Here is a 16,482-nt window from a genome sequence, read left to right as displayed (position 1 = left end):
AGTCTCATATTGCCTCATAAGTGTGTAAATAATTTGGACAGTTTTTGTTGTGTGTGGTGAGTTCACTGCAAAAAACATTACACCTTTAATTAAAAAAGCTTATAAATTATACTTTAACTGTAAAATTGGTGATCGCAATAAGAGATGAACTGTTCACATATGTAATAACTGTGTAGTTAACTTCAGAGGATGGCTAAAAGGCACATGAAAGGCCTTGCCATTTGGTATCCCTATGGTTTGCGAGAACCAAAAAATCATTTAACAGATTATTATTTCTGTTAAACTGATGTTTGGAAATCTCTAAGTATAAAACTCTTTGTACTCTATCCTTCATTGCCATCTGAATCATACCTGTACCTCAGTGAAGCCATTCAGTGAAGCACAGCAATACGTATTCCCTGTGTTCTTTCACTTCTGGAATGTATCCTGAAAGTCCACTTCTCGAAGTATGACAAGTATCTTCTGCGATTCGCGCTGGATCTCTACATTGGCATCAAAATGGTGCCCTTTAAGCTGGAATTTCAACTGCAAGAAGAGGGCGAAGTTTGCAAGAGTCGAATCTGTTGTTGTTGCAAGGGAGATCATGTTGTCTTGCGAGAAACTCACTCACTTTAAGTGTAAATAAACTTATAAAATAAAATGTTTGCTTATATATCAGCCCTACAGCTTTAGAATAGTAATTAAGCTCATGTATTTATGTATAAGTTTTTCATGTAGAAATTTTAGATCTAACATGTAGACTATTAGGAAAACTTATTTACAGTTAAAATATGGTATTTTATTATTTTCCAACCTCTATTGTTTAGTGATAGTGTGTTTTTCATTCAGAAGGTTCTGAATTGAAATCCCAGTCTGGGTTGTCATTTTTCACGCATACAGAATTCTTCTTTGATTAGTTACTGTAAGTAAACTGTGATAAGCCTATAGTTGCTATTTAAAACAAAACTAATTTATTGTTTTATTATAGGTTAAATACAGCAACTGGTCAATGGGAAGTTAAACAGAGTATGTTGACACCACGTGTCGATCATACTATGATTAGTGTTAGCGATAGAATATATGTGTGTGGTGGCTGGTTTGAAGATATAGAGACTGGTAACAGAGTACTTGTTGATACTATTGATTGTTATGATGTACATAAAGACGTATGGAAGACTGTTACTCATGTACCTACACCTCGTTATCATGCCGGCATCGTAGCTGTTCAATCAACTATTTATTTTATTGGCGGTTTTCATAGTGATGCTATGTTTGATCGTGCCACAGGTAAATATTTTTTCTATAGATTTGTTTTTATTCTTTTGGGACAATAATCTTATCGGTACACTGATCAGTTTACGTTACAGATATCTATTGATGTCATAATGTTAACTGATCAGTGTACCGATAAGATTATTATTATTATTGATAAGAATATTTGTTCCACAGCACAAAATAAAGAAAGAAAAATTCATCTTATTTTATGTATTATTAACATGTAAATCATCTTGCATTCAGTTGTGTATCGTAATGTGTAAAAATTTATAGATAAAAACCCATTAAAAATTTAACAATTATTCAATGTTTAATGATAGTGGTTCCTAATGTTTTTTAGTTTTCAAACAACTCTTACATTCTTTGTGACTGTAGATGTTAATGTAGGAAATTTATTACATAAAGCCAGTGAATTTATGTTAACATACAATAAAGTATTTCTAATGATAGTGAAAATAATTTAAAGTAAAGCAATATATAAACAAGAATAATGTAAGGGTTATTAAAGAGACATATGACTAAAGAAAAATTATTGTTTATTCTGTGACAATGAAACTAATGCTTTTCAACATAATCCCCATCTTTGTGTGACCTTTTTGTGAACTTTCTTATTCCATTAGTAAAGAATGTTCATCTTTGTGTGTAAACCAGTCTTGTACTATATTTTTGACCTGCTCATGTAAAAGTTATTTGTAGAACCAAACAAAAAAAATCTGATGGTACGAGATAGGGACTGCAAGGTGGATGTGCCAACACCTCCTGATCCCATGTCTATTTCCCGAGTTCCCATATCTTTTCAGTGGTATGGGGGGCAAGCACTACCGTGCACAAGAATTACACCTTCTGCACGCCCTTTGGAACCAGGACATTTCCTCCTTACTACAAGTTTCACTTTATCTTCTAGCATCACAATAGTAGTTACTATTGATTATACATTGTTCTTACAAATAATCACAAAAAATTGGGCATTTTTAGTCCCAAAACATTCCTAACAGGTTTTAAGTATGTAATCACTTTTTCAACTAATTCACATGTTTGAATTTTTTCCTAACGGATGAACTCAGTATGTTTCCATTACCCTGACATTCAGATTCCAGACCAGAATGATAAATTCCAGCTTAATCACAATTATGTGATCTAAAAAAGTTACCTTCTGTCATTTAAGTTCTGTACAAATGTGAATTCAGATGTCTTTGTGATTTGCAGTAAGTTTTCTTTTAACCCACGTTGAACGTGTTTTGTGGTAATTGATCTTATCATGGAAAATGAAAGAGGCAGTACTGACATGCACTTTTATGTGTGTTCTTGCCAGTATTATCGTTAATGTGATTTTGCAAAGCATTAGTCAAATCTTCCACTGTGATTAAAATTAGTGACACTTGTTTTGCCTGATCCAAACTTTCAACCTACTTAGAAAAATTTTCAGTTGGTATATTTTTAGAAAATTGTTTTAACTTCTGTGAGTGAAACTGAACCGGTCTTACACCTTAGAAAATAAAAATCTTATCACTACACACTGTTCTTCCATCATACATTTTGAAATGAGATTGTAATGGAAATCCTTTTCTAAAAACTGATACTCTCTGTCAAGGGTGTCAACGTGAATGTCAGACAGTTCCGAGTTTATTGTGTTAAATAATTTTTCTGCTTTGCCATTGTCTCTTATTGAACAACTCATGTATATAATTCCCATATTCCAAATTAAACTTGAATGTAAGTTAAATGAATGCAAAGGTGCTAGAACTCACTGGAAAGCCAATTTGTAGTATTTTTTATTTTTTTTTAGTAACAAGTAATGTCTGTTTTTCCCTGAGGAAAAAGTAAGTAATTTTTAATGTCTTTTTATAATAATTTGATTTGATTTCATTAGTTTAGCAATTTAATTAAGTATTCGCTGTTGACATTTGTCTATTAATTATTGAACGACCCATGTATATTATGAAATTTTTAACAAGTACTCATGTGTAAGCTATAACTGTATCTACTCTTGACTTAATTATAAATTTTGTAAATATTTTAGGTTTTGTAAAATTAATATTTGTTTGAAATAGTTACTAATATTTGTAACAAATCATCTTCAAAAAATCTTGCCTTAGAATAGTCACAACTTTTAAACTTCTTGGTGGAAAAATTGAGCTTTCCATCACGTTGAACCTTATTCTTTTGCATTATTTTTGAGATTCAATTTATTTAAAGACAATAACAGCAAATTATACATGAAATACTCCATTTCCTCTCCCCTCTTTTATGATAGTAATTTTTTAACATTTTATAACTTCATTAATAGATTGTATAAAAAGTTAGTGTTTAAATATATTTATTCAATTTAAGAATTTTATTCATCATTTAAGAATTAGTTTTTAACATATTCACTATACCACTTACACAATTTCAATTACAAATTGAATAGAAAAAATAAGTGCAAAAGGAAAAGAATTTTGGTTGAAATGGTGTTGGATAATCTCTTTTTTTTCTGTTAAAAAGACATATCACATTTCTCTACTACAAGCTCGCTGTTGAACAACTCCGCCATTAATGGAAATTTTTTTGCTTGTTACATTTTTTCATCATGTCTTAAGTGAAATTATGAACATGGTTGTTAAACTGTGTAGTTCAGCAGGATAAAAACTCCTATCTTGATTTAAATGACCACTTACTGAAACAAGCAGTCAGAAATTGTTTTTATCTCTCAAAACTGAATGTTTGTGTCTATGATGTACAAAGTTTGGCTAAAAAAAAAAACCCGAACTGATCGATCTACAGACAAACAACGCATGCATAAAGGTCAAATAACACATGACATCCCCTCTCTCCATTCCTGCTGCCGAGTCGACTGCGGATCCCTTAGTTGTGCCTTGACCTTCGTATCGGACTTTGCATCTGCAGCCCGTCGGGAAAAAATTTAATATTTTAAAAGAGCAACGTGCTAATGTGGAATTTCTTGTGAAACTCAGAAATTCTGCCACAGAAACTCATTCTTTTTTAAAAGAAATATATGGTGATGAATATTTATCACACACTCAGATCTTTGAATGGTTTAAACAGTTCAAAGAGGAACAAAAAGAGACTGAAGTTGACCTACATCCAGGACGACCAGGTTTTTCAACATCCATGGGGTTGTGTGCATAAATTGGGTACCTGAAGGTCAAACTGTGAATCAGTAATATTACATTGAGGTTCTAACTGCTCTCCGTAAATGACTAAGAAGAAAGTGACCTGAATTGTGGAAAAACAAGTCATGGATTCTTAATCAGGACAATGGCCCAGCCCATACTGCACTGTCTGTCAAGACATTTTTGACCAAGCATGAAATCCTTGTGTTGGAACATTTTTCTGTTCCCTAAGGTGAACTCAGCACTGAAAAGAATGAGATTTGAGATAGTTGAAGCTGTGAAAGACAAAGTGACAGTGATCATGAACATGCTTTCTGAAAATGACTTCCAACACTACTTTTTACTAATGGTAAAGTTGCATGGAGCAGTGTAAGAATCGTGAAGAGAATAATGTTAAAATTGTGAAAAATAAAAAAGATTAAGGTTTTTATAGCATTAATCCATTTTTTTTTTTTTAGCTACATACACCTCATAAATAAATATTCTAACATATCATAAAGTGTCATTAAATGCTGCTACATTATCCAATTTATTGCAGTTTTATGTCTTGATATTAATGTGTAAGTATAAATGTAGTATAATCTTTCAAAACTAGAAAGGTTATCAAAAAGGGCTTTAAAAAATATTCTGGGTTATACTTTAAAGAGATATATTGTTTTTTCTGGTTGGAAGTATGACTAAAAAAATTAAGTATCATTAAAATTTAATTACTTTGATAATAGAAATCACCTTTTAAAAGTGAATTAGTGTATTCAAAAAATAATGCTAAATACCTATTTTACTTAAAAATAATAATTTCAAGAAATATATATATATATATATATATATATATATATATAATAATATATAATATTATATAATATATATATATAATATATATATATATATATATATATATATATATATATATATATATATATATATATATATATTTCTTGAATGAATGGGCTTAAATTATTCATTAAATTTATTGCCACACTATCTTTATGATATGACATAAAGACATGTCATAAAAAAAAAATGACATTTAGAATTCATTTTTCCCAACATTCTCACCCCCCCTTAACAGAGGTTGCTCTTGAATGACTATTCCTGAGGAAAACAACATCCCTTTCATGTGTACATTTACCAAATGCTTTCAAATGGTGTAACTTTTGAAATCATCATTAGCAGAAGTCATTGATTTACATATACAAACCAGAATACTGCTCTTTAATTTTTATGACGTATTTTAATTTTATTGGAATCTTCATATTTACTGAAATCCTCTAGTTTTACTTTTTTCATAAAGTTAACAATGATAAAATGAAAATTTTACTAATTAAATATATGAAAGCATTTTACAGTTTAAATGTTCATATTTCATGAATCACTAATAAGTTCAATTTACACAAGTCATGAGCAATAAAATAGGTTCAGTAAGCACATTGTAACATATATTATGTATTGAGAATATATCAAAGTAACTCAAAACAATTGAACACATTAGTACAAAATTATAAATTATGCTAACAGTATAGATATTATTTAATGAACATTATTTTTATAAAAAGCTATCAGGTAAAATATAAATTACAATTAACCTATCATGAATTTAGATTGATGAAACCTGTTTTAAAACAGTCCATAATCAGATAACATTTCTGTATATAATTAAAGACTGGAAATTTCTTATTCTACTGGTGATTACAAATGATTGATCGGATTTTAAAAATTTGTATTTAAAAAAGTAGTTCATATAAAATTATGAATAAATACATGAAAATAAACAGAAACTGTCCCAAGTTTCAGTCATACCTTCATAAATGTTCAACATAGCCTTCATTCGTCACACGACACACATCTATGTAGTAGTCCAGTTCAGTCCACACACACATTTACATATCTCTAGAGACCAGATTATATGTATTTGTGTATGCATTTGCATGTTAAACCCATTCTCACTGGTTATTACATATTTTTGTTCTATTTACAATAATTTTCGGTAGGGTACCTAGTAAATATATGAAATCTTACGCTGTATCTGGCCAAACCACTTAGCAGCCGCGCGTCTATTGTTTTGGTAGGATAATATTATGAGGTCAAGTAAAACACAGACTCACACGCGACAAGGACAGATGATACCATTCTTGTGTTGCGCATGCCTACTTACTGCAGCACTCCCACTAGGCAGTTAAATTATGCATGTCATGATGCACTCAATGCATCAATTTGGTTTTTTTAATTTATTTTTGCGAAGTTTAATGTGTATCATCCTGCTGAAAAAAGAAGTGTCTTCGTGGATAGCTGATTATCCTGGAACATTTACATATGATGGAAATGTTTTATATTATCAAGTTTGTGAGAAAAATATTTTGTGCACAAAAAAGTTTCAAATAAACCAGCATGTCAAGACATATTCCAGGATTGCAAAAGAAAGGCTCACGACAACAACTTACAGCAGCGGTAAGTAGCAGTGATTTCACTTCCGAAGGTTAACAAAAAAACCACTTTACAAGTAATATTCTTCTTCACAAACTTACAAATCCTACCTTTAAAGATTTTCTGCGAAAATATTTCTCAAATCAAAATATACCACCAGACATTGGGTAAAAATTACATGCCAACAATTCACCTACATGTTCTGGAAGAAATACGCAATGAACTCTAGGATAGCATTATTTAGATTTCAGCTGATGAAACTACCGACAGTTGTGGCCGTTACATTGTGAATTTAATTGTTGTTCCATTAAAACTAGAGCCTTCTTCCTGTTTAGTGGCATGAAAAGACAAACCATTCTAAGTTTGCTAGATTTGTGAATGATTGTATTAACAAAATATTTCCTTCTCAGATGAAAGAGTGTTTATATTTCTCTCAGATGCTGCTCCCTATATGATCAAGGGAGTCAGAGCCCTCCTAGTATTTTATACCAATTTGATTCATGTAATGTGCTTTGCGCATGGAATACAACTCTCTGAAGAAGTACGATCCACATTTTGGAATGTAAATAAAATGATTTCATCAACAAAAAAAGTGTTTCTTAAGGCATCTGCTCACAATAAAGCCTATAAAGAAAAACTGCCAAATATGCCTTTACCTCTGGAACCAGTGGTATCTCGATTCAAAATGTGGATTGAAGCTGTACTGTTTTACAGTGAATATTTTGAGGCCATTAAAGGTGTAGTAAACGTCTCCCAAATCAGCTGATTTGGAAGTTGAGAGTTCCAGCGTTCAGGTCCTAGTAAAGGCAGTTACTTTTATACAGATTTGAATACTAGATCATGGATATCACTGTTCTCTGGTGGTTGGGTTTCAATTAACCACACATCTCAGGAATGTTCGAACTTGAGACTGTACAAGACACACTTCATTTACACTCATACATATCATCCTCTGAAGTAATACCTGAATGGGACATTCAGGAATGTCTAATTCCTGAATGTCCTGAATGCTAAACAGGAAAAAAAGGAGGCCATTTTAAGAGAGCTAAGTCATCTGCACATCACCCGATCCAACGGCGCATGAGTTCTACATTCAGAAAACCTCATACTTCAGCATGCCAAGTCAGGTGGAGCCCCATCTTCTTTGAATACAAATTTATTGGAGTCATCTTTCAATCGAGGAAACAACCACAACTGCATCATATCGAGGTATAAAATACCCATCACTGTATTCTCCAAGAAAAAAAATGTCCACATACCTTTGTTTTAGAAGTTGCCCCAAAAACATTAAGTTTTGGGAAATTACTTTCACATCCTACAGAGTTAGGTTGTTTAGTACCCCATACATTAGGCGATTCACCTTTCCATTCAAGTGAAATGTTGCCTCGTCACTAAACACCAGACTGTTAGCAAAATCATCATTCTCCATCGCTTCCCGCATGTCATTTCAAAATTTGTATCTTTGTTGAGGTCACTTGGTTGTAAATTTTGTAATAACTGTATATGGTATGGTTTCAGTCATAATCGAGTTCACAAAATCTTCCAGACAGTTGGCTGCGGAATATTGAGTTCACTACTAGCACATAAAGTTGACTTCTTTGGGCTATGAACAAAACTCACCCCGACTCTCTTCACTGTTTCATCCAAAATACATAAGTGTCTGGTGCTTTTATCTTTGCGCAAACAACTAGTCTCTTTAAACTGTTGATACCATCTTAGAATACTTTCATATTCTGGTGGTTCTGTTTCAAACTGTCTCCGGAATAAGCACTTCATGGTAATAACAGATAAACATTTCTGATACTTTAAGGCACAGAATGCTTTCTGTTGCATAAAAGCCATTTTAGAAACTAAACTGAGCTTGTGCTGCTACTTGTCGATCTTTTTAAATCTAACTGAAACTTGGACAGTTTCTGTTTATTTTTATGTATCATTCAACTTGTTGTGTACTACTTTTTTAAACAAATTTTTAAAATCCAATGAATCATTTATAATCAACCTGTATATTAAGTAAATAAATATCATTTATTTTAGAATTCAGTATTCTGTATTTTTAGATTTCTGTACTACTAGGAGATCAAAAAATATAAGCACTGCAGTCAAATTATGTTGGACAAGGGTGGGAAAGAATAATTGTCTCCCCTATATAACATACATTTTCTTTATATAAGTCACTATAATTCTGCAGTAAAATATTTCATTGTATTAAATAAATAATAATAATAATAATATAAAGGCTTTTCATCAATTACTTACTTTTCTTACTTCCATTTTCATTTCCTACTTTTCAATTGAAAAATGTCTGCTTTATTAAGGCATTATACATTGAGAAATTATCAGGAATTAGATTTTTTCTGCATTCACAGTTTTCTATTGAAAAGCCACTTTTGAAAAGACCAAAGCTGGAGGTAGAGTAGAGTTAAATTAAAAACAAACCTAAATTTAAAATAAATAAGCAGTTACCATGTGCATATGTATAATGAATTCTAGCAGGTGCCTGTGGCTTTGTATGTGAACTGTGATTGTTATAGCAATTATCAAGTTTATAAATTACTAATAGTATGTGTAAAATATTTCTTATGTAATTTATGAATATCTAAAGTATGAAGTAATAGATTAGTCATTCATTTGTCCTTGATTTTAATTAATATTTGATAATTTTGAGATTTATAAACATGCATTAACACGATTCATATTATTAGGAGATAGATAGCAGGTACTTATAGCTTCGCATGCGAACTATGGTTGTTGTAGCAATTGTTGAGTTTATAAATCGTGCTAATAGTACATATAAGTATGAAGTAATAGATTCATCATTCATGTGTCCGAGATACGTAAAATCAATATTTGATCATTTTGAGATATTTAACATGTAACACAATTCATATAAATAGAAATAGATGAAATCTTTATTACTGTATAATAAAGAAAATAGTGTTTTTATGTACATTTTTACACCAGCGCCTCATACATTTTTGGTTCTTCCATTCTCACAGCAAATAAAGAGCTCGGTGCCCTTGCTTAGTTAAGAACATGGCCACATACACTCGTCCATGAGAAAAGAAAGCGGCATGTTAATCTACCCAGCTGTACAGTTTGACCTCGTGACTTATTGACGGTCATTGCAAAACATATATTAACTGGAAACTTGAGTCTTAATTGAATTGAAAAGTTATTAGATATGATTGGAATTATAGGGATAAATAGTTTCTCCTTCATCATAGCCTGTTAAAACTGTCACTTTGATGCTATGTTTTTAGAGCCTTAACTTTAAATCGAGTTCCATTGCATAACTATGGTGGCTTCAGATTTATTTCTCATGAGTATAATTGGAACACCTACTTTTGATTTTAATATGTGAGCTGCTAATCCTGATACTGACAGAGAATTTAAAAACTTTGTTGGGTAATGAACTACATCCTCTTAACTGCTCAAAACTGTATTAATGGAGTAAAATGTTTTTTCTTCTCCTGGAAATTCTTGCAGTGTGCAAGCTATTTATGCCATTTACTTGTTCATTTCTTGGTGCTAGTATCACACACACATAACCACACCATAATTTTAATTTATAGACTCAATGAGTCCATAAACCTTTTCGATCAACTCTGCCATTGAAGAAACTGTACGACATAATGATGGTGACAGAGGGGTGGAGCAAGTAATGCGGCGCACTGTCAGACTAACTTGTGGGCGTGTCAAGAAGGTAAGCAAATAGAAATTATTGTAACTCCAGTTCTATTTTTTTTTAACATCGATATCAAACTGGAAAACCTTTTGCTCAGTACCTGCTATAAGTGTGTAAAGTTTCATTGAAATCAGTTCAGTAGATTCTGAGATTCACACGGGAAAAAAACTCCAAGAGATTATAATAATTTATATTCTATATCTAGAATACAGATGTGTAGAATATATAGAATAGATAATAAATATCAAAGGATACTCACTTGATTTGTGAAATACAATAAGTACCATGCATAAGAAATTGCAGTTCACAGACAGGTCTCAAATTATCATTTAGCATATTGCCATTTCTGCATACTAATTTAAATGCATGTTTGATAACAAGTGAGAAAATTGTTATGAACAATTTTCACAACCTGTTATGTCCCTAACAAAAATGATAAAAGATGATTTCCACATGACAACTACTTCATACACTGATTATTCTTTATGTAAAGTATGTATAATATTCCGAAAAATACAGTATGTATCATGCCAGCAGTGACTTGCCCTCCTAAAACTTTTATTGGGCCAGCCAGAACTAAACACTGTTTTATTTGTTTTTTTCTATGAGTAATGAAAGAATACTTAATTTTTGATGGAGTTTTTTAATTAAGAAAGAATCTCCTGCTATCATTTTTATTTTGTATTTAAAAATTACTTAAATCATTCTGTAAAAGAGAAGAAATGCCAACATAAATTTATAGAAATACACATGTAAGATGTTAAATTAGTTAGGTTTATATTTAAAATAAATTAATAATTGCATTAATTTTGTTATAGCCGTTATTGAATGTTATAATCTTGGAACTGATACATGGACTACCGGTGAAAAATATCCACAAGATGTCTGGGAACATACATGTGTCACATTATATATACCAAGATGTCGTGATGATATGGAAGTAATGGCTGCAACTTCATAGCAGCAGTTATACTATTAATAAATAGATATGTACGTGTTTTAATATTTGTATAAAATTAGAATTTTTTTTTCAATCAAACTATTTCATCATAGTATTTTGGTCATCATTTAAAGTTGTTTATCTTTTAATAGTTTTATGCTAAACCAGAAGCTACTTTTACCCTCCTGAAAAATTGTTGGTTTCAGTTCTCTGTAATATCTGTTCTTAGAGATAGAGCTTAACATATAACTGTAATTAACTTTGCTACTTGTACATGATTTTTTTTCTAGCTTTGTTCACTGAAAACCGCACAGTTATTAATACTTGTTATAACTGCACTGAAAAAATGTTGTACTCTTAGATCATAGTATACTTGTCTGAAGTGTATGGAATTACAACTGGGATATAATTTTGGGCTGGTGATTTGTTGATATTGTATAGTTTTTCTGTCCACTGCCAAGTAAAACATTGTTAAAAAGAGACAAACATTGTCAGTATTACATCACTTGAAAATCAATTAGATAAAATTTTAATTCTCACCTGTTATTTCAGTATTTTTATTTCATTAATTTTTATGGCTGTCATAATTCCTATAAACAAAAGATATGTAGTGCTTATCATGATATTGGCAGTATGTATATTTATACTGCCAAAATTTAGGTTTTAATATAAAAAAATGACTGTTATAATTTATCACACACAGCAACAAATGCTTGATATATTATAAATTTTTCTAAAATGTATCAGTGAGTATTATTAATTTCAAGAATTTTAATTGTACAATTCATATGTAGGATCTCTATATTGTTCTAGTAAAGTGATTAACTTGATTATGTTTATATACATGTTGTCTTGTAGCTCACAATAACATCATAGTCTGTACAAGCCCAGAGAATGTACTCCTGTTGGAGAGAAAAATTATTTGTCAATCTCTGGTGGAGTGGTAGATCTCAGTCTTTCATATGGAGGTTCTGGTTTGAGTCCCCAGTCAGACATGGCATTTTTCACATGCTATAAAATTAACTTTCCATCATCATAGGTAACTGTTACTATGGGTCGCGTCAGATTGTTTTTTTTACTGTGTAAGTGATTCAGAGTTCCAGAACTACTAGATATTATTTACTTGTAATATGAACTGCTTTATGATTTATTTGTTATTGTAATCATATGCCTCTTTTTTTTTTGCAGGTTTCCATGTTGCCTGTTACTTTTTATAAAGTATGTTTGCATACTGTACTATATCGTACAAATTATATTTGTATGATTATTTGCTGCTCAACAATATTGTTGTTGTATTTATGATATTACATTTATTATATTATTAATAATAATTTATAATCATTGTTATTATTTGAGGTTGACCAGGAGAATTTGTCATATGACGATCTAATGAAATTACCTAATGTTTCCATGATCATTAATGTTTTATATTTTGTTTTATGTGTTTAACTTTGATCTGAAATTATTATATGATTGTGTTATTATTATGTGTCTGTGTTTCAATATTCACCATTTTTTAAGATTTTTTTTTTTAATACTGTATATGTTGCTTTCAGATTTATTTCTAAAGCACTCTTATAATCTTACATATATATATATATATATATATATATATGAGAAGTGATCAAGAAATTCTTGACTTTGTCATTAAAAAGAAAAATATCTGATTTAAATTTGTTATCTCCTTCAAATCAATTCCCTTTTACAGCTATACATCGCATCCAGTACTTCTTGAAGGGGTCTGAGGAAGTGTTATTCACTTGTTGACATGCTTAACGTGTGTCAAAACAACATATCTTTTAGCTTGAGCTCTTCTTTTAAAGGGGAAAGAAGTTGTACAGGATCAGATCTAGCCATTACTGAAAATCTCACATGTTTTGTAAGCTCCATTTTCACTTTAGAGCCACCAACATGCGTATACATCAAACATCTCAGTTGACTGCATTGAAAGTTTTCCCTGAGATGTCTCAGACTATTACATTAGCACACACAATTGAGGCAGTCTGATCCTGAAATTCAAATTTCTGAAACTGTGGATAATTGACCTAATATTTCTCAATCCTCCAGTGATGTTCTGCCCTATTGAAGTGCGAGTACCCCTTAAAACACCTTGCCTGGCTCAACGCTTCATTTCTGTAGGAATGCTGGATCATTTTGAAAAATTTAATATTACTTCTCTGCCTTAGCAAACATTCCACGATGAAATCACTGATGTGTTCACACAACTGTACATTGAAACTAATGTAATAAAGATCCCAATATAGAAAGAATGATGCCACTCTATAAGCTAACGAAGGATACTGCTTACCATCTTGATAAAAAAAAGTCTACATTCATTTCATCTATCAGTTAGCAGTAAAATTAAAAATAAGTTATGGTTTGTATGTAAAAACTTTTAGTTATTTTTATTTGCTTATTTCAAAAGAATAATTCTGCAAGTTCTTCGCTAGCATAGTGTGTATGTTACCAATGTATTATTCCATTAAAAAATTATCTCAATTTGGTAAAAACTATGAATGTAATGTTTTTTTTATTACATTTTTGTAATTCGCATTCTTTATAGTCTTTTATAATTACTGTTTGTGGTCATATGATCAGAATACTTGGTTAACTGATAAATCTGTTGCCTGTTATAATCAATATTGCTATGTTAATTAATATTACTATTATCATATTACCATTTTAATATCATTAATGTATATTATATATTTGAATAAAATTTTAGAAACATAATTTATTATTAATTAATATTGTTGCAAGATATTTTTTTTAAATGTTATATAGAATAATTAATTAAATATTATCATTGTTATATTCTTACAGTATTGTTAAATTGTTTGCAGTACTTTCTCATGTTGTAAAATAGTTTTTGACAGTTTTAATTAATATTTATTTAATTTAAAAAATGTTTTGTAAACATTATTTTAAATATCCTTGGTTTTCAGTATAAATTCCCATTTAGCCAGGAGATTGTCAAAAAATAATATAAAGAACTTTTAATAATGAGATGGGCCTTACAGTATCATACAATGGAGAATTGAATTATATATTCTTATAACATATTGAATTATCATATTCTTATAATATAATTATTTACAATGTCTAATTATTTTAAGGGATAAAATAAAATACCAAAAGTACAAGGATTAATTACTAAACACGGGAGAAACGTTTATAAATTACTACGAATTATTTTTTAACATAATCTCCCTTTCACTATGCATTTATCCCAACTTCCTTATGAGCTTTTGTATTTCATCAGTAAAGAATTCTTTCAATTGACCTTAGAACCACATTAGCATGACTTTACATCCTAAATATGCTGTGCAGTTAAATACTCGCTGTACAGCACACACTGTCACTAATATTGTTGACATTCACTCATTCGACTAGACAAACTACTTCCTCCATAACATCCATTTGTCTATTTACTTATTGAATGATTCTTGTATTTGCACGTAGAAAATTCTGCAGCATTCTGAAAGAGTTCTTCAGTTTAACATGTTTGTGGCAACTTAAGTATCTCTAAAACCACCTTTTTTTACAGTACTTTATTAAGCTGAAAAAAGAATAATTGATTTCATTAATATGTTTTCTCTCCAGCCAGAAGATCTAAAAAGAAAAACTATAAGCATATATTGTGATAAAGTTAAGAAAATTTTCTTAAAGCAGAAATAAAAATTACAGACTTACAAATCAGTATTAAACAAGAACATTTTTTTTAAACCTTGGAAAGGAGGGTTTTCTACAAAGAGGAAACTTCAAAAAAAAATAGTAAGAACAGAAGAATTAATGACTAATGAAAATTCAGTAAACATTTTAATTTACCAAAGAGTAACGTACAATGATTTACTTGGTTGAGCATGGTATTTGTTTAAATTATTCAGAGAATGGATTTAACTTTATTTTTACATTTTCCTTTAGCCTCCCTCATTTTCATTGTATCTCTTGACAACTATACTAGATTTGCTGTTATGTAGCTCTCTTTTAAGTTCTTAAAGTTCCCAAGAATTGTGGTTAAGCAGAATGCTGTCTTGTATGTAGTATACAATATGTACACATATATTATTATTCATTATTTATTTATTTTTCATTATTTAATTTAAATGAAAATCATATTTTCTTGTGGTAAACTTCTCATTAAAAATAAATATTTTTTTTTTATATTTAATAAATATTTTTTAATATTTTGTGGTTGAAAAATATTATGTTCTGTGTAGTTACATTAAACATTGATTTTTTTCGCAATAGTTTTTAATAAATATGTAAATTATAATTTTTTATTATGTTTATTCTTGTGGGTATACAGTAAAACCTCATTATCAAACCAAAGCCTGCTGGAGGTTTTCTCATTATTAACTAAATTCTGAATCAAGAAAAATTTTTTCTGCTTTTAAAAATAAATATTTATTACTTTAAAAATATTGGTTTACTCATGTATGATAAGCTTAATTGTAAGCTAGAAAATTGACAGCAGATTGTGATAGAGGTAGATAAAAACCCAGGTTTTGTTAAGTGAACTTAACAATTTAAAATAACTGTTTGTACATGGTGTTTTGAAAAAGCTGCTTATCTTTTATAAGTAATTTGTGTCCTTATGGTTCTTCAAGAACATCCACATAGAAAAACACCTTATAGATTCACAATATAGATTTTAAGCAAAATCTGAATTAATGAGATTTTACTGTATCTAATTATATTGTCATTCTCATAATATTTTACTGCTAATGTTTTATACTTAAATTTAGAAAAAATATATATATTTGATTGATTCCTTAATCGTTGTTTTATTTTTTTAAATTGTTCATTACATCAAAACAGAGAATGACAGATTTCTACTGATTTTTTTTCCAGTTAAATTACATTCCTAGAAAGTAAACTTTAAAACTACTGCTGTACCAACATTCCAAATCTTATGTTTTCCCTAATACCTAATTATTTGTTTTTTCAATTTTACTGAAGTCTAAGATTTCCCAATTCCAAAGTAAAAAAGAACCAAAATTTTTAACTGTAGTATGAGTAAGAAAAATTATTCTGAAGTTATTTTCTGAAATTTTGGCTGCTGGTAC

General features: G+C 29.9%; 1 protein-coding gene across 4 annotated transcripts in view; it reads left to right on the top strand.

Moving 5' to 3' along the window:
- The window catches only part of LOC142324276 (kelch-like protein 26), a 105,184-nt gene extending 88,992 nt beyond the window's left edge, over positions 1-16,192 (top strand). For all 4 annotated transcript variants that reach the window (XM_075365171.1, XM_075365172.1, XM_075365173.1 and 1 more), the window contains 3 exons: positions 968-1,266; positions 11,292-11,463; positions 12,602-16,192. In XM_075365171.1, the coding sequence (XP_075221286.1) occupies positions 968-1,266; positions 11,292-11,434 (442 nt within the window). In that variant the 3' untranslated portion in view covers positions 11,435-11,463; positions 12,602-16,192. The remainder of the gene's footprint in view (positions 1-967; positions 1,267-11,291; positions 11,464-12,601) is intronic.
- The last annotated feature ends 290 nt before the right edge of the window (positions 16,193-16,482 follow it).

Source organism: Lycorma delicatula, chromosome 4 (assembly GCF_047948215.1).
Source record: "Lycorma delicatula isolate Av1 chromosome 4, ASM4794821v1, whole genome shotgun sequence".
NCBI lineage: Eukaryota > Metazoa > Arthropoda > Insecta > Hemiptera > Fulgoridae > Lycorma > Lycorma delicatula.
This window is presented reverse-complemented; position numbering and strand designations above follow the sequence as displayed.